The 24,521-nt window shown below is 57.1% G+C and overlaps 4 protein-coding genes across 14 annotated transcripts in view; all 4 read left to right on the forward strand.

Annotated features, from left to right (window-relative positions):
- The first annotated feature begins 749 nt into the window (after nucleotides 1-749).
- On the forward strand, nucleotides 750-1,685 carry MYADML2 (myeloid associated differentiation marker like 2). The gene has a single exon (XM_003786050.2). It carries the CDS (start codon nucleotides 762-764, stop codon nucleotides 1,683-1,685), a length of 924 nt encoding a protein of 307 aa, XP_003786098.1. The 5' UTR covers nucleotides 750-761.
- A 3,675-nt stretch (nucleotides 1,686-5,360) lies between these two features.
- PYCR1 (pyrroline-5-carboxylate reductase 1) lies at nucleotides 5,361-10,307 on the forward strand. 5 transcript variants are annotated; one of them, XM_023511029.1, is made up of 8 exons: nucleotides 5,361-5,413; nucleotides 5,776-5,885; nucleotides 6,088-6,158; nucleotides 6,811-6,990; nucleotides 7,171-7,392; nucleotides 7,541-7,681; nucleotides 7,834-7,997; nucleotides 9,580-10,307. In XM_023511029.1, exons 2-8 carry the CDS (start codon nucleotides 5,819-5,821, stop codon nucleotides 9,740-9,742), a joined length of 1,008 nt encoding a protein of 335 aa, XP_023366797.1. In that variant the 5' UTR covers nucleotides 5,361-5,413; nucleotides 5,776-5,818; the 3' UTR covers nucleotides 9,743-10,307. The 5 variants fall into 5 exon arrangements, with proteins under 5 accessions (XP_023366797.1, XP_023366798.1, XP_023366794.1 ...); XM_023511030.1 differs by lacking the exon at nucleotides 5,361-5,413 and adding an exon at nucleotides 5,422-5,510; XM_023511026.1 differs by lacking the exon at nucleotides 5,361-5,413 and adding an exon at nucleotides 5,422-5,493.
- A 4,328-nt stretch (nucleotides 10,308-14,635) lies between these two features.
- Nucleotides 14,636-19,972, forward strand: MAFG (MAF bZIP transcription factor G). 4 transcript variants are annotated; one of them, XM_012802928.2, is made up of 3 exons: nucleotides 14,636-14,807; nucleotides 18,641-18,704; nucleotides 18,796-19,972. In XM_012802928.2, exons 2-3 carry the CDS (start codon nucleotides 18,669-18,671, stop codon nucleotides 19,246-19,248), a joined length of 489 nt encoding a protein of 162 aa, XP_012658382.1. In that variant the 5' UTR covers nucleotides 14,636-14,807; nucleotides 18,641-18,668; the 3' UTR covers nucleotides 19,249-19,972. The 4 variants fall into 4 exon arrangements, with proteins under 4 accessions (XP_012658382.1, XP_023366800.1, XP_023366801.1 ...); XM_023511032.1 differs by lacking the exon at nucleotides 14,636-14,807 and adding an exon at nucleotides 15,279-15,315; XM_023511033.1 differs by lacking the exon at nucleotides 14,636-14,807 and adding an exon at nucleotides 15,454-15,509.
- A 2,793-nt stretch (nucleotides 19,973-22,765) lies between these two features.
- SIRT7 (sirtuin 7) overlaps nucleotides 22,766-24,521 on the forward strand; it is an 8,230-nt gene continuing 6,474 nt past the window's right edge. For all 4 annotated transcript variants that reach the window (XR_001161098.2, XR_002772392.1, XM_012802925.2 and 1 more), the window contains exons 1-3: nucleotides 22,766-23,754; nucleotides 23,826-23,963; nucleotides 24,068-24,172. Coding sequence is in view for 2 of the 4 variants with exons in the window: in XM_012802925.2 (XP_012658379.1) it covers nucleotides 23,482-23,754; nucleotides 23,826-23,963; nucleotides 24,068-24,172 (516 nt within the window). In the remaining 2 variants the exon portion in view is untranslated. The remainder of the gene's footprint in view (nucleotides 23,755-23,825; nucleotides 23,964-24,067; nucleotides 24,173-24,521) is intronic.

Genomic DNA, 24,521 nt, shown 5'->3' on the forward strand with positions numbered 1-24,521 from the left:
AAAAAAAAAAAAAAAAAAACAGAAGAGTTTTTTTCTAGGTGTTTCCATGCCCAGCAGAGACAAGAGAAGTCCCTAATGATCATCCCCAAACAACAACTAAAAGCCCAGTGAGGCTGGGGCTCAGCCGCTGAGGTGGCCCCAGGTCGTCACCTTCTGCTCCCTTCCCCACTGTGCCCAGGGGCCAGAGCTGTGAGTCCCAGAGACATAGGCAACAGGGTCCTGAACTCCCCAGCTCTGGACCAAACTGCATGCAGGAAGCGGGGGATAAATGACAGAAAAAACCCTGCATGTCTCAAGCTCTGGGCTGCTGCCACTTACCTCCCTATGATCCCTCCCCCATGGGTGGATGGCTCTGGAGGCTGCTCCAGGGAGCTGAGGTGACCCAGTGAGGACTCCATGCACTCCACTCTACTATCTCCCCTCCCCCACCACTAGGAGCCAACTAACCAGACTGACAGGCGCAGGTGCTATAGGAGGCCAGTGGTGCCAGCAGCCAATGGGTTAAAGGCCCTGGCGGGAGATCCACATGGGACAGTGGGACGTGGGGGTCAGATATCAGTCCAGGATGGGGACAAGCACGAGGACGCTATTCCAGGGCTCTGATAGCAGCTGTCTATTTATAGCACTGGGGGGGCCTCCTCACATAGGCAGCAGAGAGCTGCTCTGCTGCACCGTCACCATCAGCACCTCCGCTACTGGCTGCTGCTGGCTGCCGGCACCTGCCACTCCGCAAGGGACAAAGGGACTCAGAGACTGGCCAGATGGGCAGCACCATGGAGCCCCCCGGGGGTGCATACCTGCACCTGGGTGCCGTGACGTCCCCAGTGGGCACAGTCCGAGTACTGCAGCTGGCCTTTGGCTGCACCACGTTCAGCCTGGTGGCGCATCGGGGAGGCTTCTCAGGCGTCCAGGGTACCTTCTGCATGGCTGCCTGGGGCTTCTGCTTCTCCCTCTCTGTCCTGGTGGTGGCCTGCGAATTCACAAGACTACACAGCTGCCTGCGGCTCTCCTGGGGCAACTTCACGGCTGCCTTCGCCATGCTGGCCACCCTGCTGTGCGCCACAGCTGCAGTCATTTACCCGCTGTACTTCACCCGGTGGCAGTGCCCGCCTGCGCCCGCCGGCTGTGCTGCCAGGGACTTCCGCCTGGCAGCCAGCGTCTTTGCCGGGCTTGTCTTCCTGGCCTATGCTACTGAGGTAGCCCTGACACGGGCCCGGCCCGGCCAGGTGGCTAGCTACATGGCCACGGTGTCGGGGCTGCTCAAGATTGTCCAGGCCTTTGTGGCCTGCATCATCTTTGGGGCACTGGTCCATGACAGCCGCTACACACGCTATATGGCCACCCAGTGGTGTGTGGCTGTCTACAGCCTGTGCTTCCTGGCCACAGTGGCTGTGGTAGCCCTGAGCGTGATGGGCCATACAGGGGGCCTCGGCTGCCCCTTCGACCGCCTGGTGGTGGTATACACCTTTCTGGCTGTGCTTCTATACCTCAGCGCTGCTGTGATCTGGCCAGTCTTTTGCTTCGATCCCAAGTACGGTGAGCCTAGCCGGCCGCCTGAATGCCCACGGGGCAGCTGCCCCTGGGACAGCCAACTGGTGGTGGCCATCTTCACGTACGTCAACCTACTCCTCTACGTCGCTGACCTGGCCTACTCCCAGAGGATCCGCTTTGTGCCCACCCTGTAGCCTGGTAGCAGCAGCCCACCTACCTCTGCTTTCTGCTCAGGTACTATGGGGGGGGTGCCTGGGTGAACTGAGTCATCAGGGGAAAGCAGGAGGGTGGCGGAGGGTTCAGAGCAGATGCAGTGCCACCAAGAGATGCACCTGCTCCTGGACTACCGAGGGCAGCATGGAGCGTCCCCTGGAAGTCCATGGCTCTCGTTTTCACTACTTGTCACCACATCCCAGCCCTCCCTGGGCTCAGTGCATAACAGTGAGAAGTTGTTTTGTTGTTGTTGTTGTTGTTGTTGTTGTTGTTGCAGTTTGGCTGGGGCTGGGTTTGAACCTGCCACCCTTGGTGTATGGGGCTGGTGCCCTACTCACTGAGCCATGGGCACCGCCCAACACATGGGAAGTTTTAAAGCAGATATTGTCACAACTCATTTTGCTGCTGGAAATAGAGGCCAGAAGGATTTAAGAGGCTCCAGTGTGTCTGTCAGTGAGTATATGGAGATCACACTCAGGCTGGACGCAAAAATTGGAACCAGAATGACTTCCAAACTTGCAGGGAAGGTGGAAAGGGACCCAGGAGAGCAGTAGAGCCAGGTCAGCTGAGGGAGGGGCATGAAGGGGCAGCTCCCAGAACCTGAGAGGAGAGCCCTGCCCAGAGACTATGCCTGCTCCACACAAGGAGCCTCTACCACCTCCATGGAGCCTCCCAGTGGAGGCACTGGAAGGAGGATTGTGCTGTGGTCACATAGGGCTACCTCCTGGAGGATCAGCAGGGGGTCTCAAAGGGCCTGCAAAGGCCAGCAGCATTGCCAGGAGCATGGAATGCTGAGGAGGAGCTGGTTCCAACCAGTCCTGGAGCCCCCATGTGGATGCCCACCATTGGTTGTGACACAGAGGCGTCAGCCATGGCCTGGGGAGGCTGGGCAGTGCTGGGTCAAAGCCAAGGCGCCACACACCTCTACTCACATGTCCAGGGCGTCATCCTGCTGCTCCAGCCAGCTTCTCCTGCTCCAGCCAGCTTCTCCTGCTCCAGAACCCAGACTGGGCAAGCCAGGAGCAGGCCCACCAGCCACCCCTGAACCTGAAGTGGGATAGCATCATAGCTGGCCCTCAGTCCACTGCCAGCCTCCAAGGTCCTAGAGCAAGAAATAAATGCTAGCATTGATTTGCACCTTGGTTCCAGCTAAGAAGTTCCTACTGAGTGGCTGTGGCCACTTGTACCTTCTGGGCCACCCTCCCAGCACGCTTAAGAGAAGGGCCCAAACCAGGGCCCGGACAAAGAGGGAAGTTGCTCTGGGGGTACCTGGGCTCTCAGGTGCAGGCAAGGTCAGGCCTTGCCCCCTGAGGTGGTGACTCGCCCTTGGAACAGGCCTTCCCCCTGAGGGGGGTGAGGCCAGGGTAGGTGGAGTGGAGGTCCAGCTCATCTTCCCTCCTCCCAAAGACCCTCAATACTCGCTCTCATCTTCAGGTCTCTAGGGGTCCCAGGCATGGGTGTGGGCAGAGGCATTGCTGCACCTCCTGGGCAGCAGACCCTAAACATGAGCTGTGAGGGCTCCAGGCGAGGCCCTGTGCTGATGCCATGCACGTGAGGCAAGAGGCCACCACTGAGAGGTCACATTCAGGTCAGCCAACAAACAGGGTCTGGCCTGATATCCTCTGCATGGAGGGGATGGGTATTTCAGGCTCAATGGCAGATCCCCAGTGAGGACAGGCAGCTGCTGGGTTTGCAGGTATCCTGAGAGCCCCCACTGGCTGAGGGTATGGAGGTCAGGGGACCACTTAACAAGGTGGCAAAAGAACATACAGACCACACACTTTCCTCACAATCTGGGGAGGACCCTGCCTTGCTCTCTGCTTCCTTTGTTAGCCCAAATCCTGAAACAAGTTATCTGTCCCCACCTCCTGGACTTTCTTCCTAACTGGTGGCCTTCTGCCCCCAGCACCCCATCCAACCTGAATTTCAAAGGTCCTGAGAGATGGAGGTGTGGGGGAGGGGGAACCAAGGGGGCCCCAGGGCTGAGGATGACACACCACACAGGTCTTGCCAGGATGCTTACCTTAGAGTTGGTCCTATGGGAAATTCATGGCCTGGACCAAAGGACTGTCCATTTTGGACAAGCACTTACTACAGCTCCTCCCCAGGTGGGCTCCTCCCCAAACTCACTGCTGTCCAGGTGATCACGTTAGAGCAGGCTCCTAGCGTTGGTGGTCACTGTGTGGATAATCACCTGCCTCCACAAAGGAGGCAGGAATGTGCTCCTCATTCTGAAATTATAAACTACAATCATCTAAGAAAATAAAACAGCTCACCTTTTCCCTGTGGGGGCAATGATCACTTACTTGTTCTTAGTCCTGTTCCTGATAGGACCTCAGAGCACTCTACAGCCTGAGTGCTCTGAGCGTGGGGAAATGACCAGAGCTTTAGACTCTCTAAGAGCCAAAATACTCCATGGATGCTGCAGGCAAGATGTCAGAGGATTCTTGGGTGTTCAGGGCCCTAAGAATCCTGACACCACCATGCACCTGTTTAGAGGAGGTCAGGGTGGCAGCAAGGTGTCATGCAGCTTTCAAAGGTGCCCTTCTCAGCTTGGTGCCTATGGCTCAAGTGGCTAAGGCGCCAGCCACATATACGAGAGCTGGTAGGTTCAAATCCAGCTCAGGCCCACCAAACAACAATGATGGCTGCAACCAAAAAACAACTGGGCGTTGTGGTGGGCGCCTGTAGTACCAGCTACTTGGGAGGCAGAGGCAGGAGAATCTCTTGAGCTCAGGAGTTGGAGGTTGCTGTGATGCCATGGCACTCTACCCCGGGCAACAGCTTGAGGCTCTGTCTCCAAAAAAAAAAAGGTGCCCTTCTCCTCAAAAGAAACTCCACAGGCTGGAAACCACTAGGTAGAAGGAAGGGGTCTGAATGGGGTAGCTGGCCTAGACTATGCTAGCAATCCTAATCTTGACCTGGGAAGGGCCTTCCTTCCTGTCTGTCCTGGTGCACCATACACCCAGTAAATAAATTTTAAAAAGACAAAATATGGTATCAAAACAGCAACATGTTTTAAATGTTTTGCCCACAGGCTAGGCTCAGCGGCTCATGCCTGTAATCCTAGGACTCTGTCAGGCTGATGCGGGTGGATTGCTTGAACTCAGGAGTTCAGAGACCAGCCTCAGCAAGAGGGAGACCCCGTCTCTACCAAAAATGGAAAAACTAGCCCAACCTGGTGGTTGGCGCCTATAGTCTCAGCTACTGGGAAGGCTGAGACAGGAGGATCTCTTGAGCTCAGGAGTTTGAGGGTGCTGTGAGCTGTGATGACGCCATGACACTCTACCCTGTGTAGGGTATAAATAAATAAATAATGTTTTGGAAGGCAAACTATTTTTCAACCCCGCCCCTTCTCAAAATAAAGAAAAAGAAAAGAAAATGCTGGGAAAATGCTGGAAAAGACAGCAAAAAGCATTGATTCCCGGCGAGCGCCTGCACGGCTCAGGGACCCCAGCCCGAGAAAGAGCCCCGCGTGCGTCCAGGGGTAGGAGGAGGGGGATCGCAGAGAGAGCAGGTTTAGCAGGCACTGCGCCGGCGGGGGCGAGCGGATGATGCAACCGACCGGGGCACCGCCCTAGCTCCCGATTGGCTGGAGCCCAGGGCTGCGCTTCTGGATTGGCCGATGCTGTGGGGGCGGGACTGGAGGGGCGTGGTGCCGCGTGGCGGGCACGGCGTGGCGGTAGCGGCTGCCGGGCGACCTGCGCTGGTAGATGGGCTGGGGTCCTGGCTGTGGGGCTGGCGGGCGAAGGCTGCCGGGTGGAAGTGGATGCTCATGGGCGCCTCCGGGTCCGCGCGGGGTGGAGGTTCGGGCGGGATGGGAACCCCGGGTGGAGCCCCTCTGGCGAGGGGGCCTCGCCTTGCTCTTCCTCCTTCCCGGTCATACCTCCTTTCCACACCTGGGCCCCTCCAGAGGGGTCGTGACCCTCATCGGCAGGCCGGGGACCGCCGCTTTGGGTGGGGGGCCTGGAGCAGTTAACGGGCTGGAGCTGTTGGGCAGCAAAGGGAAAGCGGCCAGCCTGGCACTGCCCACCCAACGTGCTCTCCATCCCGCCACGTTTCATGCCGCAGCTGTCCCGCAGAGCTGGTGCCAGCGCTGACAGCTGTGAACATCATGAGCGTGGGCTTCATTGGGGCTGGCCAACTGGCCTTTGCCCTGGCTAAGGGCTTCACAGCAGCAGGTAGGCCCTGCCCGGGTGGGTGCCAAAGTTGGGGTGTGGGTCACAGGCCAGTCCTTTGGGAAGTGGTAGTTTCCACATGTTTGGGGTGGTTAGATGAGTTGTCTTACTCTGGGTAAGGTGGGTTTTTCTTCACTCTCCTTTCTGGGGACATGGGGGAAGGAGGCCAGAAGGGGCCTTAAGGGAAGAACTCTGTCCCCTACAGGCATCCTGGCTGCCCACAAGATAATGGCCAGCTCCCCAGACATGGATTTGGCTACGGTGTCCGCCCTCAGGGTAGGTGCAGGCTGGAGGACAGCCAGGAAGGCCAAATCCCTGCCCAGCCAGCCAGAGTGGGGGCACATGTCCTGACAGGAGTAGGGATGCTACAGCCTTGCTCAGTGAGGCCAGAACCACAGCTGGGGTGTTGAGCAGACCCTGCCTCTGCGGTAGCCATGTGTAGTGGGCATGTACTGCCTATAGAGGGGAGTTTTGGTGTGGAATGAGGTTCCCTGCATGGGGTTAAAGTTTGAGCAGGGTCACCACAGGGATTCTCTGGGGCCACAGACTGGAGACCAGACAACATACCCGAGGCTGAACATAGCTCTGGTATGCCAAGACCACTTAGGGTTTCAGATCCAAGGGCAAGGATAGGCTCCCAGCTTGGCACCACCACTCATACCAGGGGCCTGAGGGGGCTGCAGTCCGGGTGGGACAAACCAGGGCTGTGACACACATGGAGTATTCCTTCTGTCTGCAAAAGGGACACAGTCCAGAGCAGGAAGCTTCCTGGTTTCAGAATGGGAAGGGTGGTTAGGGGAGGGTCAGAGCCTCATGGCCTGAGCCCACACCCATCCCCAGCAGTCTCTGCTGTTTTCTATGCTGGGCTTGCCACTCGGGGGCCAGATAGCCACAGGAGCAAGCTGAGCCTACCTCGGCACCCCCACAGAAGCTGGGGGTGAACCTGACACCCCACAACAAGGAAACGGTGAGGCACAGTGATGTGCTCTTCCTGGCGGTGAAGCCACACATCATCCCCTTCATCCTGGATGAGATTGGTGCCGACATCCAGGACAGGCACATTGTGGTGTCCTGCGCGGCTGGCGTCACTATCAGCTCCATCGAGAAGGTGAGCTCTCTCGGGGGGCAGTGTGAGCTTGTGCTACAGAATGGGTGGGAGCCCTGGCTCTCTCCGTCTGGGAAAGGGGTGTGGTACCCTGACCCACCACGAGAACTCAGACATTCCAGCTGGGAGAGTATGCAACACCCTACATGGAGGCCAAGGAAGACACTCTGGTTTCTCCTCCAGAAGCTGAAGATGTTCCAGCCAGCCCCAAAGGTCATCCGCTGTATGACTAATACTCCAGCTGTGGTTCGAGAGGGGGCCACCGTGTACGCAATGGGCACACATGCCCAGGTGGAGGATGGCAGTCTTCTGGAGCAGCTTCTGGGCAGTGTGGGCTTCTGCACAGAGGTGGAGGAGGACCTGATTGATGCTGTCACAGGGCTCAGCGGCAGTGGCCCTGCCTACGTGAGGACTATAGGGGCAGCTGGTGGCAGTGGGCACTTCCCAGGACCTCAGCATATATTTGCTCCTGCTCTCTACCCCCAAGGGCTAGTGTGGGGGTGCAGGGCTATGGGAACTGGCACTTTGCCTTCTTCCCCCGTCTCTGCTCCAGGCCCAAGGGTGCTGCCTAGAGAGGCCCAGGACAACCTTCTCCCCACAGGCCTTCACAGCCCTGGATGCCCTGGCTGATGGGGGTGTGAAGATGGGGCTTCCACGGCGCCTGGCAGTCCGCCTTGGGGCTCAAGCCCTATTGGTTAGTTTGTTTCCTGACCTTCTTGGGAAACCACAACCTGCAGGGCCCTAAGGCTGCAGTGAGGGCGGGCTGGTAGGACTTGGTGGGTGCTATAGTGGCTGGGGGCACTGCCCTCCAGATACCTGCAGCTGTCACCCTCTTTCTGACTGCAGGGGGCTGCCAAGATGTTACTGGCCTCAGAACAGCATCCAAGCCAGCTCAAGGACAACGTCTGCTCTCCTGGTGGGGCCACAATCCATGCCTTGCACGTGCTGGAGAGTGGGGGTTTCCGCTCCCTGCTCATCAATGCTGTGGAGGCCTCTTGCATCCGTACCCGGTGGGCCCCCACAGCTGCCTACTGCCCAACCACTTGCCCTAGTAGGGCACAACCTTTGGTCTCTATGGGTCTGCTCAGCTATTCACTCAGCAGATTGATTGATTTTTTGAGACAGTCTCACTCTGTCAGTCTTGGTAGAGTGCCTTGGCATCATAGCTCACAGCAACCTCTAACTCTTGGGCTCAAGTAATAATCCTCTTGCCTCAGACTCCCAAGTAGCTAGGACTCTAGGCACCTGCCACAATGCCTGGCTATTTGCAGAGACAGGGTCTTACTCTAACTCAGGCTGATCTCAAACTCCTGAGCTTAGGCAATCCACCTGCCTCAGTCTCCTGGAGTACTGGGATTACAGGTATGAACCACCGTGCCTGATCTTTTTTCTTTTCTTTTTTTTGGCTGGGGCTGGGTTTGTACCCACCATCTCCGGCATATGGGGTTGGTACCCTGCTCCTGTGAGCCACAGGCACTGCCCTCTTTTCTTTTCTTTTCTTTTTTTTTTTTAGACAGAATCTCACTCTGTTACCCTAGGTAGAGTGCCATAGATCATCACACCTCACAGCAACCTCAAACGCTTGGACTCAAGTGATCTTCTTACCTCAACCTCCCAAGTAGCTGGCATTATAGTCATGGGACCATACCTGGCTAATTTTTCTATTTTTAGTAAGGGATGGAGTCTGACTATTGCTGAGGCAGGTCTCAAACTCTGAGCTCAGCAATCTACCTGCCTCAGCCTCCCAGAGTGCTGGGATTACAGGCATTAGCCACTGAGCCAGGCCCACTCAGCAGATTTTTATTGATCTCTGGCTTGGCCCTGGGGTGGACATGGGAGCCCTGAGGTTCCCCAGGTCACAGCTTGCATTGCCCCTCAGTACCTTCTGTCATCCTTTAAGGAGTGTTTACAAGACGACTGGCAACCTCCTTGGGGATACACATTGTACCCCTACAGTTTCACTGTCAAAGTCGGGGGGCTGGCCCAGTGTGGCAGCCAGGCATGTTAGGGACCCTCTGTGAGCCTGGTCAAAACACCTTACTCTTGCCCTTGTGCAGGATTGAATGAACTAGATAAGCAGGCACACAGCCGTGTCTTGGCACAAGGGAAGCTTGGTGAGAGTTGGAAGAAAACCAAAGAGCAGAGAGAGAGAATTTGGTGTCTTGCCTGAGATCTTGCACCTGGTCAAAGACAGGACCAGGCTGGGAGTTGCTGTCTCAAATTGAGGTCTGTAGGATGGACAGGGCATCTTCACCACATGGCCACCCTCCAGTCCAGACGCCCCTGAGTGCCTTGCCTGACTGCACACAAGAGCCTGCTGAGCCTGTTCTTGCACAAGCCCTAGGGGAAGACAGGCAGTGAGGGCTCAGGTCACACAGATAGGTGCGGGGACACTGAGCCAGTATAACGTTAGGGAGGATGTAGCTGGCAGAGGGGACAGTAGGTGCAAAAGTCCTGAAGTGGGTAACAACATGGGTACCCTCTGGGCCAGTAGGCACTGGGTGCTGTGTGGGCTTTGGCTCCTCTTCTTGGTGTTCACTTGGGCTCCAGAAGGAGGGAGGGCCCTAGACCAGCTCCTCTCTGCCTCTTCAGGGAGCTGCAGTCCATGGCTGACCAGGAGAAGGTTTCATCAGCTGCCATCAAGAAGACTGTCCTGGACAAGGTGAAGCTGGACTCCCCTGTGGAGTCCTCTCTGTCTCCTGGCTATACCAAGCTGTTTCCTCGTAGCCTAGCCCCGGCAGGCAAAAAGGACTGATGTGTCCTACCTGTCCACCGTCTTGCCTCCACCTCCTCATCTCACCTCTTCACTCAACGCTCCTATGCTGGGGGTCCCCAGGCCATGCAGTGTCCCCACATGGCTAGCGGCCCATGGCCTTGATTACTTTGGGGATCAGCTGGGGTCTGAGCCAGTGAGGGGGCACATCATTCCCCACTGGAAATCTCCATGTCTCTAAGTGTTCTCTAGCCCAGAATAGGGGTGGGTGCTCTGACCTCAGCTTCCCCTCCACTCTGGAGCTCAGGTGGCCTGGAGGGTCTTCACCCACCCTGCCTCCAGTGTTAGCTGGCTTCAGCTTGGCTCCTGCCCCCACTCAGGGAGATGCTTGTCCTTCCTGTGTGAGGCCCAGAGGGTCCCAGGCACAAGGGACCATAGTTCCTCTTGATCAGCTGCCAAGGACCTGTGATCCTATTGGACTTTGAGAAAAGGGCTCCTCCAGAGGTCACCAGCACTCAGGCCACCGTCCCCCATTCCTAACCTGACTGGCAGGATGCTGTCATTACCCTCCAAGCCCTAGGCTATATAAATTGGTTCCCAGCCTCCAGTGCCTGACTTCTTTGTCAAGGGTGGAGGGAGGCCTCAGCCTGGGCTGGAGGGTGGATTGCTGTTGGGTATGATGCTGGAGGCTGAGCCAGTGACCCCTGCGCCAGAGCCCTGAGGTCCCATGGCAGCCAGGCTGGCCAGTGGGCTGAGTCTCCCTGTAAGCAGACAGGTGGGGAGCTACCAGGACAGGGTGTATCCAGGCCTCTGTCATTGGTGGGAAACTGGTCCTGCAGGCTGGGCTTGGCCTGCTGTTCTGTGGGGAGGGCACCAGCTTCTGTATCCTCCACCCTCCCAGATATCTCACCACAAGCTCAGGCCAGGCAGAGCCAAGCTCCTGGTGCGGAAGGAACCCTCTAGGGAGGTATATTAGGACCCCTCCAGAAAGACAGGACCAAGAGGACACATGCAAACGTGTGCACAGATTAGATTATGAGGAATTGGTTCACATGATTGCAGAAACTGGCAAGTTCAATTAACAAAGGGGCTGGGCCAGAGCAGTGGAGTTGCAGATGAATCCCAAGGCAGTCTGCTAGAAAAGTCTCCTTTACTGGGGGTCTGGCCAGTCCTTCAAATGGTTGCACAGGGCTTACCCACATTATGGAGGGTGATCTACTATACCAGTTAAAATGTTAATTGAATCTAGTGGTAAAGTCTAACAATTTAAATGTCAGTGTCATGCAGAAACATTTGGAATAATATTTGGCTAAACATCTGGGCGCCCTGCAGCCCTGTCAAGTGGACACATAAGATTAACCCTCCCAGTAGGTTACTGGCCCTATATCCTGAGGGTAGCAGGTTCAAACCCAGCCCTGGCCAAACTGCGACAAAAAAATAGCTGGGCATTGTGGTGGGTGCCTGTGGTCCAGCTACCTGGAAGGCTGAGGCAAGAGAATTGCCTAAGCCTAGGAGTTGGAGGTTGCTGTGAGCTGTGATGCCACGGCCCTCTACCGAGGGTAACAAAATGAGACTCTGTCTCTAAAAAATAATTAACCCTCCCAGAGGCCCACTTGGGCAGGGCTGGAGTTGCAGCAGGCTCTTTTCCTCATGTTACACAGGAGTATGAGGGCAGCTGGGCTGGTATTGTAATGAGCTCTCTTGTGGGCTGGGAGAGTGAAGTGACAGCTCCTGAGAAGAAGAGCTTCTGTATCCTCCACCCTCCCAGATATCTCACCACAAGCTCAGGGTGCTATGGGCCCACTGCAGAAGTAGGGCTTGGTATGTACAATCAATCCCACGCTGTCACCCAGGCTAGAGTGATGTGGCCTCATATTAACCTCAAACTCCTGGGCTCAGCCTAGCTCACCAGAAACCTCTAATTCCCAGGTTCAAATGATCGTCCTGCTTCAGGCTCCCAAGTAGCTGGGATTTAGGCACCTGAGACAATGGCCAGCTAATTTTTCTATTTTTAGCGAAGAGGGGTCTCTTGCTCACATTGCTCTCAAACTCAAGGGATCCTCCCACTTGGACTCTCAGAATGCCAGGATGACAGGCATGAGCCATCATGTCCAGCCATGACTGCATCCCTATCTGCTGTGGTGGCTGAGAACGTCCTGGTCTCTTCCCATGTGAGGGTCATTGTACCTAGACATGTAGGTGAAATTAGATGGGGTACATCCTGCTATCAGAGTGGGACCTGGCAGCCAAAAAAGCTGGCTCCCTCTTCTAGGCCCAGCTCTGCTTCAGTTTCCTGATTGGAACTTCCCTATACTTCAGTCTGCTTAGCTGGGGCCCCTGCCCACCTATTCCTTCCCTGTGCCAGGCTGACTCCTGTCTCTCTCACTTGTATAGGCCAGGCTCTGGCTCCAGATCAAAAGGGCCACCAGCCCCTAGCCAGGCAGGGAAAGGAAATGTACACCCTGAGAGGGCCCATGGATGGCCCATCTGCCTGCCTGGAGACCAGGGCTGGTCCCTCATTTGAGAGTGGCTGCCAGCTGAGTCATATGTACCCTGAGTTTCCCAGCAGCATCATGTTGGGACCTACCGCTCTCCAGGAGGAGCCAATAGGGTCCTTTTTTTTTTTTTTACAGTTTTGGCCGGGGCTAGGCTGGGTTTGAACCCACCACCTCCAGCATATGGGGCCGGTGCCCTACTCCTTTGAGCCACAGGCACCGCCCAAGCCAATAGGGTCCTAAGTAAGTCAGTCCCATGGAGGGTGGAGGCCTAGGGCTAGGAGGTTGTTGGGACGGCGCCTGAGGCAGCATCTAGCTGCATCAGGAAGCAAGGTGCTGGAAGTGTAAAGTCCAGACCAGGAGCCAGGCCAGACTGGCTGCTCCTAAGGAACAATTCTTGAGACGGGGCCTCAAGCTATCCCCCTGGGTAGAGTGCCATGGCATCACGCTCACAGCAACCTCCAACTCCTGGGCTCAAGTGAGTCTCCTGACTCAGCCTCCCAAGTAGCTGGAACTACAGGCACCCGCCACAATGCCTGGCCATTTTTTGGTTGCAGCCATCATTGTTTGGCGGGCCCGGGCTGGGGATTTGAACCCGCCACCTTAGGTGTATGTGGCTGGCGCTTTAGCCGCTTGAGCCACAGGCGCCGAGCCAGGAACAATTCTTAAAGCTGGTGCTGGAAGTGACAGTGTAGAGGGAGAAGGTTGGTCCCAAACCTGCAGACCTCTCCACAGAATAGCCTTTAACTGCTACAGTGGCCTCACAGGCTTTGGCCTAAGCAAGGCTGCAGCACTGTATAAATAGCCGGCCAGGAGCCTTTGGGACAGGTAGGATTTGCATGCCAGAGCCATCTCTGTCCACCCCAAAGAAGATTCTATGGTAGGGAGCACTCAAGGGGCCTGGGTTGCACTTTGGTGTGTCCTCTTCCCACTGGTCCTGGGCATCAACCATGCTGAGCAAGGAGGAAGAATGAGACTCCTTCCCAAAAGCAGAAGAAAGCACAACAGGAAAGATGTACAAATTAGCCTCCCAGGAGGTTCCAGTGTGCGGGTGAGGCCAGAGTAGGTCCTTTGAGGAGCACTTTGTCTGGTGCTGGGAACATGAGTGGGGGTTAGCCTAGTAAGCATCACCACTGGGACCCATGTCTCCTGGTGGCACTAAGGACAGGGAAGGGCAGATCATCAGCCGGGTGCTGATGGGACTCTTGGAGGCCTGCCACACCTTTGCTGCATGAACTCAGCCCTCATGGCCCAGCTACGCATGACTGTAGGTTGCCACCAAGCAGGATGCTCTCCCTCAAGCCAGTACCCAGTGGAGGAATGCAGTGGGGTGGGGGCGCGGGAGGCAGAAAACAGGACTGCACTCTGGCCTCAGAGCAATCTTTGCTGTTTTCATACATAGCGGTCGCGGGCCCTCTGCTCTGTGAGACATTGGCAACACCCAGGGCAGGGATGGGGCGATAAAGGTCCCTTGTTATCTGCTCCTGTCAAGGCACATAAAACTAAGAACCACACACGGCCCTCCAAAGCATGCAGTGACAATGTGCGCCCGCACTCAGAAGTCCCCGGAGCCTGGCAGGGACTGCGGAGTGATACCTTTAACCTGGCTCTGGGCTTAGCCTCTGTTACACCTAGTGGTTCATGCAGTGGTGCTGAATCTTGTGAGGACCCCACAGCCTGTCCCTGTCTCTCCATTTGTGTTCTCACAGCTCTGGCAGGGTGAGACACCCTTCCTGGCTTTACATCTGAGAATAGAAGAGGGACGAGTAGAAGGTCCAGAAGTTGAAAATGGAAAGTGAATCCCCCCACTCTCTCTTCTGTCCCTTGGTCACCCCCTTCTCTGGGAATTTTTAACCTCAGACAGCGCAGAGGCACGTGTGGGCCGGGAACCAAATTCTAGGCAGGTGCTGAGGAAACAGGACAGGAGAGGTGCAATTCTTACATCAGCCTAGCTTTCCCGAACGCCTGGTCACACGCCGCCTAGCCCTGCAGAGCAGGGCCCCAGGCGATCTCCCAGAGCCCAAGGCCACACTGGCCCGCGGCATCCTGCGGTGGAGCGCGAAGTGGGAATCTCGGCTCTGCAGCGACGAAGGGCCGCGGCCCGCAGGACCACCTCGCCCAGCCTCCTAGAACTTGGGATGCGGTCTTGGACGGCATAGACACCGAGGCCGCGAGGCCAGGGCCCTCTGGACTTAGGGCCTGGCCTACGAGAACCCCTAGCGCAGGGCACCTGGGCGCGGCGCGCGTTACCAGGGGCGACCGCGCCGAGGCGCGCAAGCGCAGTGGGATGCGCCCACCCCGCCCCCGACCTCCACAGCCGCGGTCGCCGCCGCCGCGCCTTTCCCTTTAAGTGCCCGCCGGCCGCGTCGCCGCTTCATGAATGGAGCCCACGTGACCAAACATCATGTGACGTCTGTGGAACGGCAGTGGCGGCGGCGGATCCCGAGCCTGGTCCGGCCCGGCCTTCCCAGCGCGCTCGGCTCGGCCCGCCAGGAGGCCAGCCCCCTCGAGTCCCGGGCCCGGAGCCCTCGCGCAGGCCCCCGCCCTGCGCGGCCTCGGAGCGCGCGCGGCCTCGTCCCACCTGAGCCTCGGCCCGCCCGGCCCGCAGTGTGGTGAGTGCAGCGGGGCGGGGGGCGGCGGGCCGAGGGGCGGGAGCCAGCTGCTCCCGTAGCACCGAAGGCGGCGGGGGCCCCAGCTCTGGGTCTGCGAGCAGCCCGCCGGCGACCGGCGCCTCGCTTCCCAGCTGCTCAGTAGTCAGCTCCCGGCCCCGCCGTCCGGGCGCTGGGATGGGCCGCGGGCGGCGGCGGCGGCGGTGGTGCGCGGGGCGGGTGTGTGCGGAGCTGACTCGCGGAGGCCCGGGCGTCCTAGGGGGAGGGGCGGCCGGGCCGGCTGGAGGAAAGGGTGGGGTCGAGCAGGGAGCCCCAGGTCCGCGCGAGCGTGGGCCGGTGCCCGATTCCTCAGGTGGCCGCGTCGGCGCTGCCCGCGCTCAGGGGTCCTCGGCTGGTGGGGAGGAGCGGGCGGCGCGCTGGGGGCGGCCAGGAAGACCCGGCTCGCGCCCACAGGGCTCAGTCAATCGCGTGCCAGGGCCCAGAGGGAGACTTGCTGAGTCATCAGCATGAGGTCACTCGATGCTCGAGCTGGTGCCGGGGGACAGGCGCGAGGGCCTCGGGGACTGGGGGCTCGCGGGCGGGCGGGGCCGGCGTGTGCGGAACCGCGGCGAAGGGACAGGGCCCGGCCGGGGCCCACGGGAGAGTTCGGGCTGGCGTGCGAGTTGAAGCCGGGAGTTCGTGGCAGATTTTCCTTCGGGGCCGAAGGTGAAGCCCCCGGCCTGCCGCCCCTTCTCAGGCGGCTGGTCCTGGTCCCAGTCGGGACGGTCTCCCGAACTGGGAGAGAGTTCCCGGAGTGAGAGGAGGGAGGAGCTTAGGTGCGCTGCGCTGGCCGGCCTTGGTGAAGCGGGCTTTCCATGCGACTGGCCTGGGCGGCCGGGCCAGAGCGGTGGGAGAGCCCCCTGCGGCAGCGAGCACGGTGTGGAGGAAACAGCCCTGCCTCTCTCCCCAGCTGCTTCGGGTCTGGTTGAGGCTGCGGGTAGTGGGGTGGGAGCTTGGACCGTGTAGCGGACGCGCTTCGGTATCTGGTGGCAGAATGCTGCTCTCCATTATCTCACATTGCCCCTACCTGAGATGGCATCTTTACGTGAAGTGACTGCTAGGTGTCCTGCCCAGGACTCTAAGGAAATGACAACCTGAGGGTGGTGTGACCAGAGCCCTCCTGGAGCATGTGGGTGATTCCTAGGAGGGGTTTATGGCTAAGTTGGGCTGATCTGTGGTTTGCCCTCAGGGAGAGTCCCCTTAGCACGCACACAACCCCCCCCCCCACACACACACACACACGACACGCACGAGTGGAGTCTTGGGCTTACTGATGCCAGCTGTTTTAACACTCCAGCTGAACTTTGGGCTGGAATGTTATCCCCTAGGAATATGCAGGGTTCTGGAGGGGTGTTTCCTAAAACTTCAGTCACTTAGGCCTCAGTGGAAATGAAGTTTCAGATTCTTTTCAGAGTGACTTTTGGTAGCTGAGGTTTCTGGAGGAGGTGGGTCGGGAAGGCGGGCAACAGTGAGACCTACCTACCTTGAGGTGCCTGGGCATCAAGTCCACTCCTACCTGGGAGTTTTGGCTGCTGGGGTCTGCAGACCAGTATGAAGGAGCAAGGCTGGCTAGTTGACCAAGCCACCTGCTGAATGTCCAGGCCCCAGCACAAGGGGATAGAGCTACTCAAACTTCCTTCCCCTTCCTGCTCTCACCCTGAATGGGTGGGCCAGGGGCCCCCTTGTGTGTCTTATCTTCCATGAGGTGGGGTCTGCTTTGGGGAAGAGAGGGTGAAGGATGACAGGGCTCTGGTACTAAACAGCCTTCAGTACCCAGAGGAGGGCTGAGGTGGGAGCCCAGCTTCTTGATCCAGTTGTGAGATTCCCTTCCTCTTCAGGAATGCCCTGAACATTCCCCTCAGCTGTCCCCAAAGGCTGTCTTTGCTTGGACAGTGTGTGTCCCAGGGCTGCAGAACCTGGCTAGGCCCTGCTTGCTGAGCCCTGCCCCTCCCCCACCGCACACCCACACGCACACCTTTGATTAGGAGGAGGCGACTGGCTGCACTTATGCTGAGTTCAGGCCTTCTGTGCAAGGCAAAATCTGTCGAGGAGGCACTTTTCAGTTCCCAGTCACCTCACTCAGTGCTTTTCTATGTGATCTCTCAGGAAGTCACCATTATATCATTGTGCATAGCAGTTGGGTGAGGGGAGCATAGTGGGGAGCTAGTACCAGGGCAATATCCTTCCATCCTGACTTGTGGTCAAGGCTAAGGCACCCCTCCAGGCTGGCTGTGAGGGCCTAGCTTCTGGGGTGGGTTTGGGGCCAGCTTGTAGGAAAGACCGATCCCTGAGGACCTTTTGACCTCTAGCCTAGGTCTTCCTCTTCCTTTGATCTGGAAGAATCTGATGACTGGAGCCCTGGGGTTTTGTCTCAGAGAGGCTCCTGGTGGCCTTGTCTTGGGGAGGTATCTCTGGCTTCCCTTGCTACTCTTTGCCACATTCCACCTCCTGGTGCAAGGCTGGGTGAGGTGGGATCTCTAACCTGGTGGGAACATATGCTTCCACCTATCCAGCCCACATTTTAGCTCCATGGATGAAGGGAGAAGCCCCTACTCTAGCCCAGAATTGCCTGAAAGGCAATTCTCAGCTTCTCCAAAGAGACTGCATCTGTCTTCTCTTCCAGCCATGATGTTGCTTGCCTCTAACCTGGAAAGGAGGGAATGGAACACAGGGATGGGGGGGTGCCGGTAATACCAGGTGGATGTCTGGGAGGATGTGCCCTTGGCCAGGCTTCAGAAAGCAGAAAGTGGGGTCGGGTGCTGGAGGGGCAGTTGAGTGGGTGGGAGTTGGCTGCCTGGTCTCTCCCAGCCCTTTGTTTTTGTACCCTGGCCTGTGGGCACTGAGTTGGGCAGGGGCCAGAGCGCAGTCAGTGACCTAGAGGGGCTGGCTACCCCTGCCTCTAGCTTTGCAGGCCCAGGGGGCAAGTCGAGGGCCCTTGTGAAACACACTGGATAGGGCGGGGCAGGGTGCAGGATGCTGCAACCTGTGGCAGGATAGTTACTCCATCAGTGGAGGAGGTGGACAGAGAGGGCTAGAGGGGCCTTGGCCCAGACTCCTTCTAGCTGGATTGCCTGCTACTTCCAAGGTGGGGAACTCCCTGGCCAATCCTACCAATGGAGCTAGAGCCTGCTGGGCAACCCACTCCCAGCTCTTCAAAGTTAGAAGTCTTAGGGAGAATCAGAACTGTCCCACATCCTCCCTGGCTGAGTCCCTGGTGGGGACAGCCTCCTGAGTCTCCCAGGGAACAGGGCTTTGTTGAAGGCTGGCTTAGGGGAGGCAGCAGTAGGAGGTAGTATGCTGAAACGTTTATGCACAGGGTCCCTGGACAACTTTCACCTGCTGCTGGCTGGGATGTGGGGCCACAGCCCTCCTGGGGCGCTGTTGGCTGGCGGGCCTGGGGAAAGCCAGCCTGTGAGGGAGGAGGCGGTGTGCTGAGTCAGCGTGACTCGCCAGGAACAGCAGCACTCTGGGGCAGCACTGGGGTTATTTTTAAAGCTCAGGGCTTCCTTCTAGGCTTGCCCCTCCTGCATCTTATTCCTCCTAATCTCTCCCCCAGCCCCTTTGTCTTACTCTGCCTCCATCCAGCCTCCAGTCCTCCTTCCCCCATCAGGCCTTCCTGACACCCCACCTGGGGGGCAGGTTGGGCAGGGAGAAGCTCATCTCAGGAGAAGCAAGGCCAAGGGGTGTCCTCTGGTCAGGTATTGGGGGCTGGACACATGGGCAGCAGGCTTCCGAGTAGGTGTCTGTGTAAACCACGGTGGCCTCTTGGGTCCTGACCTCTGCTCCATGTCTTGCAGGAGAGCCTGCTCGCTGTGCCCCCAGGTTATGACGACCCCCAATAAAGGAAACAAGGCCTTGAAGGTGAGCAGCAGGGATAGGGGCTTCTTGGGCTCAGTGGCATGGGGAGGATGTCCCTGCTTGGCCTGTGACCTGTGTGCTGTGCCATCCCCAGGTGAAGCGGGAGCCGGGTGAGAATGGCACCAGCCTGACCGACGAGGAGCTGGTGACCATGTCTGTGCGGGAGCTGAACCAGCACCTGCGGGGCCTGTCTAAGGAGGAGATCATCCAGCTGAAGCAGCGCAGGCGCACACTCAAGAACCGCGGCTATGCCGCTAGCTGCCGTGTGAAGCGGGTGACACAGAAGGAGGAGCTGGAGAAGCAGAAGGCGGAGCTGCAGCAGGAGGTGGAGAAGCTGGCCTCAGAGAATGCCAGCATGAAGCTGGAGCTTGATGCTCTCCGCTCCAAGTATGAGGCCCTGCAGAACTTCGCCAGGACTGTGGCCCGCAGCCCCGTGGCACCGGCCCGGGGCCCCCTTGCCACTGGCCTGGGACCCCTAGTCCCTGGCAAGGTGGCTGCCACCAGCGTCATCACAATAGTAAAGTCCAAGACGGACGCCCGGTCATAGGGATGAGCCGCTGTTTGTCCAGGCGGGTCTTCAAGGGGCCATTAGGCGCATGGCGAATTTGGCAGCCCCGTCTCTCTTTCCTTTTTCTTCTCTTCTCCTCCCTGCCCTTCCTTTCCCTTCTCTTCTCCTCTCCCCTCCTCACCTCCTTCCTTCCCTGCAAAGCACAACCTGCATCCCAGGGGCACTGGGCTGAGCCCCTTTGATCTCGTTGTCGTCGTGTGTTTTGTACGTTGGAATTGGTCAGTTTGGTGGTGATGTCGGGTCACCCCTAACCTCCTTTGTACCAAGGCCCTGCAGTCTTGGAGTCCAGGGCTGGCACCGTGAGAATGGAGGAGAAAGTGCTCATATGATCGAGCAAGCAAGCCCTCGGCCTATGTGTCCCTGAGCGGGGAGGGCTCCTGTCTACCCTCCACTCTCAGGTGGTTGCTCCCTGGGCTGAAAATGGCAGTTCAGCCCAGCCCAGTGGAAGGAGATAGGCTCTTCTTTGAAGAGCAGGGTGTGCCACCAGCCTGGGCACAGCAGGTACTGGGGATGTGTATGGCTGGAGGGCAGGGACTACAGAGCTTGAGCCTGTTCCTTTGCGATGAAAAAGACCAAATCTCTGGTGGTGAGCTTACGTGAAGGGTGTGTCCCGTGTGTCCTTTGATGGGTCCCGTGTCACTGTTTACATGACCTATTTGTGTGGTTATATAGCCCTTTATTTAAAAGAGAGAAGTTCCTTTTACGAAGTTATTAAATTATATGTTTAAAAGCTAAAGAAAAAAAGAGCTGCAGAGTATTTATAAAACTGTCTTTTAAAACAAAAAGAACAAACAAGAACATTTGACCATATAATGGAAAAGGGAAGAAAGTATATTAGAAACTTTGCTAGTTTAAAAAAAGAAAAAAAAAACAAAAAAAATTCCTTTCTTGTAAACTTATGGACAACTCTTTGTGGCTGTTGGAGTTTAGTTTTTATATACACAGAGTTATCAGACGTTATTTATAAAACTTACTTTAAAAAAAAGACAAAAAAAAGCCAAGCCGTGAGCCGACCAGAGGCCGTCCTCTTTGATATCTTTTGCAATTGTACCGAAAGTGACTTACTCCTCGCCCTTCCTGCTTCCGTCTCTTGCCGGTGCCGTGGTGTTGTCCGTGCCTGGTGAGGTTTTGTGCAGCCGTAAAGTGCTGGTGCTTTTGGTGACCTTTGACCTGTGAGTGTCACTTTTTGTGTCTGTTTTCCTGTGTTTGTTTTTTGGATTTAGTTGTGGTTTTGCTTCTGCTGGCTTGCCAGACCCAAGCTGGGTTAGGCTAGGGTGCTGGGCAGCGCCTGCCATGTGGGATGTTGGGAATCTGTGACCCTGGGCCCAGGAAGTCAGATGTGGAGCTCTGCCCCTCCCACCTATGCTGAGCCTTGACATTGGGTGTGTTGAGGGCTTGGGCTGGTCCAGTGCAGAGTAAGTGAAATTGGGAGGCCATTTGAGGTCTCCATGCTGCTTCCACATGCACCACCTTTGGCCTTGGTTGGTGGCGTTGTAGGGACCAACAAGTCACTGTGGGTGCCCGACGGGCCCTGGCCAAGCTTTCCCCACTGTCTTCCTCTGGCCTTAGCTTTGTTCCCGTAGGCTTCTTAGGGGACCTTAGTGGAGGGGACACCAGGGGCCCACCTCTCTGTGAACTGTTTCCGTGCTGTACGGTGGTGCTTCCTGGGCAGAGTGGTGGGGGCCCCACCTAAGGAAGCCCTTCTTCCTTATCCCTGACTTGCTCTGAGGGCCTGGAGGTTCTTTACCTGTGCAGATAAGGGCTAAGATCTCCAGGGCCTGGTCCTAGGCCTGGCCCTGGCCCTCTTCTGTGCTTGTCCATGCTGGCAGCTTTTGGCTTCAGGCCCTTATGCCTCCCTTTTTGATCTGTGTCTTCCAGGGGTCAGCTACTAGGCTTTTGGAGGTGCTTCTTTCTGAGGGTCAAGCCCACCTTTCTGTCCTAGAACCTGCTGACCTTCTAGGCTTGGTTCAGGAAGCTCCCTATGGTATGCGATGAGGAGGTGGTTGCTCCTCCAACCCCAAGATGCTACAGTCCAGTCTCTAGCCACACGAGCCTCAGCCTCTCGCCAGGGTTGGTGTCTTCTCTGGCAGCCTGGACCCCTGAAAAGCACAGAAGTATGATCTAGTGAGACAAAAACTGTGGCCTGACAAGGTTTATCCTCATGGGCAGCAGGATTTATCTGAGAGCTTGACCCAGTGTGCCTGTGATGTGGGACAAGGTGTGCCATTGACTCCTATCACATAAAGGATGGCTTCTCTGCTCCAGGTGTGCAGACACACTCCTGCTTGTACCTGGGTCAGCCTGCAGATAGAATTGTGACTGTTGCCTCTGAGTCACTTAATGACTTTCCCTCCCTCCCCTTGGTCTGTTTTTGTCTAACTGGAATCCAGGTGTGAGTTGCTAAAAGTTGGTTGCAGCAGCAGGGAGTTGGAATCATCAGTGAAGACAGGTTGTGACCTGTGTGGGAAGATGGATGACAGGCCTTCCTTGTCCTTGTACAGCCCTCAATTTTTTCCTGGCTGGGAGGTGGTCCTCCATTACTGAGCACCTCTGCCTGGCTGCAGACCTAGAGAGCAGAAGGAAGAAGCAGGTGAGGAAGAGGAAGAGGATTTGAGGACGAGTACATGCTGAACAGAAGTCGCAGATCCTTGGTTTGGTTTACAAAAGAAGCTTCTGAAGTTTGTGAGACCATGCTTCTTTTTGGGAGTTGTAGGTTGGAGCAGCTGTTCTTTGGTTCTGAGAGAATGTTCCCATTCCCTGTCCAGCCAGCTCTACAGGGCCACTCTACCACCTTCCTCCTCCCCTTGATTTCTTTAGAGTAGATCCTTTGTCCACATGTGATTGCTGTCTTTCTGATCTTTGTTAATTCCATTTTCCTACTGTGAGGATGTTGGGTTTTTTCTCTCTTCAACTTTTCTGACACAGTGAATTGAGGGCTTTGGTTAAGGCCATGTCTCTCAAACTTGTCCACTAAGTAAACCATATGTGTGTCTTCCTTCCCACCTTGACTTTGCCCCAGCCCCTCCCTTATCCCAATATCGATACTCAGATTTTAGAGAAAAACCCAGTGGGAACATGTCAGCCCTTCCTGGAGACGTAGCCCCAGGGAGACCTCTCCATGGGTGGGTGCTCTGTGGTGGCCATGTCCTGTGCTAAGGTTTCTGCTCTTAGTGCATGCTTCAGGTTTGCGTGTACATTGTCAGTAGCAGGCTCAGTGGTGGTCAGTGCCTGCTTGAGGACAATGGTCAGGTCTCATTATGTCCCTGCGGCTTCTGTTTCTGGAGTGATCACTTGGCTGAAGTTCCCATCCTTGTATGGGAAGCTGAAGCCACAGACTGCTGCACCATTTCCGCTCTGGGATCTTGTGAGTTACTTTTTTAGACTGTGGTTTAGTGAAAGGAACCAACACATTAACGATTTTTTACCCCAGAAGCCACTGAATAATTCTTTTTGGCATGTTTTTGCCTTCCTGTTGCCTGTCTGATTTTGGAGCACATGTGGACAACAGAGGGCATAATCAGTGCCACACAGTGGTTGGGGTATACCCAGGAGACTCCAGTGTCCTGTCCTGGCATGTCTGTACCTGCTGGTCAGTGACACACGTTTCCACCCCACCCCTGGAGCAGCAGCTTTGATGTCATGGGTGTCCCTCTAATCTGAGCTGGAGTGTAAGAGTGTGTCCCCAATAAACTGTGAGACCTCCCTGTTCTCAGTGACCCCAGTTGGGCTTTTGATCCCTCCAGCAACCTTGTGCACCAGCCCTTCTTCCCATCCCCTCAGTCTGCTGGTCCTTGAAGCCTTTAACCAAATGGGAGTAGTATGGAAAGCCTTCTCCTGGCAACTTAGGGCAATAGGACAAGGGCTACCCGTGTATCCAGCTACTCTGTTGCTCTCCTGGCGCTGAGAGGTGGGTCCAAGCATTCATTACCCTTGCCTGCCCTGCCTAGGGCTGAAGCCAGGGGAGTTTGGTGTGTGTGGGAGGACCCTGAGATCTGTTGGGATGGGGTAGGGGTGATTAAAGATCGGAGGAGGGGATGCGAAGTGGGGCCGAGGACCCACAACCTCGGGAAGGGCGGTAGGGCGCCTGACCTGGGGCGGGGCAGTGGCCTCAGTGCCCCACTTCCACCTTGCGCAGTATTTATTGCTAAATTATTGTCCAGGAGGGGCAGCACTGGGCCTAGCCCCCCGGGTATTTATTGCTGTACATAGTGTATGTTTGTGATATATAAGGTTTTCTTTATTTTGTATATGATCAATAAACATCTTTTAAAGAGACTGGCAGGTGCTTCTTTGGGCGACGCAGTGGGCTGGGCGGAGCTGGCGCGCGCATGCGCTCCGCGCGCGGCCTGTCGGGCGAGACGGAAGCGGAAGCACGGGTCTCCCCGGGGAGCGATGGCAGCCGGGGGTCTGAGCCGCTTGGAGCGTAAGGCGGCGGAGCGGGTCCGGAGACTGCGGGAGGAGCAGCAGCGGGAGCGCCTCCGCCAGGTACGCCCCACACGCCCGCCTGCCCGCACCCGCGCTGCCGCCGCCGCCGCTCATCGCCCGCCCGCCCGCAGGTGTCGCGCATCCTGAGGAAGGCGGCTGCGGAGCGCAGCGCCGAGGAGGGCCGGCTGCTGGCCGAGAGCGAGGACCTAGTGACGGAGCTGCAGGGTCGGAGCCGGCGGCGCGAGGGCCTGAAGCGGCGGCTGGAGGAGGCGAGTCTCGCGGGGCGCGGCCCGGGCGCCCACATGCCCTCACTCCGTCCGGGTTTGGGCGCCGCGGCCATGGGGGGAAAGTGACCACTCTGGCATCTCGGCAGGTGTGCGATGACCCCGAGGAGCTGCGGAGGAAAGTCCGGGAGCTGGCCGGCGCCGTCCGCAACGCCAAATACTTGGTCGTCTACACTGGCGCAGGGATCAGCACGGTAGGGAAGGAGTCGTGGACGCCAGCCCGCACTGCCCAAGACGCGGGCGTGGGGCGCCCCCTTCTGGGAGACTGACCCCAGGAAGGAGTAATGTACTCTGAGTTGGATAACAACCGAATTGCGAAAATCTTCCCTTTAGTTTTTTTCCCTTTCTAAGAGAACACTAAAGGTCTCAACTGAAAACTTAGCTTACATAAACACGTTTAAAAAGCTTGACCTCTGGCTCGGCGCCTATAGCTCAACCGGCTAAGGCGCCAGCCACGTACACCTAAGGTGGCGGGTTCGAATCCCCAGCCCAGACGCCAAACGACAATGATGGCTGCAACCAAAAAATAGCCGGGCGCTGTGG

This window comes from Otolemur garnettii, unplaced genomic scaffold (assembly GCF_000181295.1).
Source record: "Otolemur garnettii isolate 467f Iridium unplaced genomic scaffold, OtoGar3 scaffold00018, whole genome shotgun sequence".
Lineage (NCBI taxonomy): Eukaryota > Metazoa > Chordata > Mammalia > Primates > Galagidae > Otolemur > Otolemur garnettii.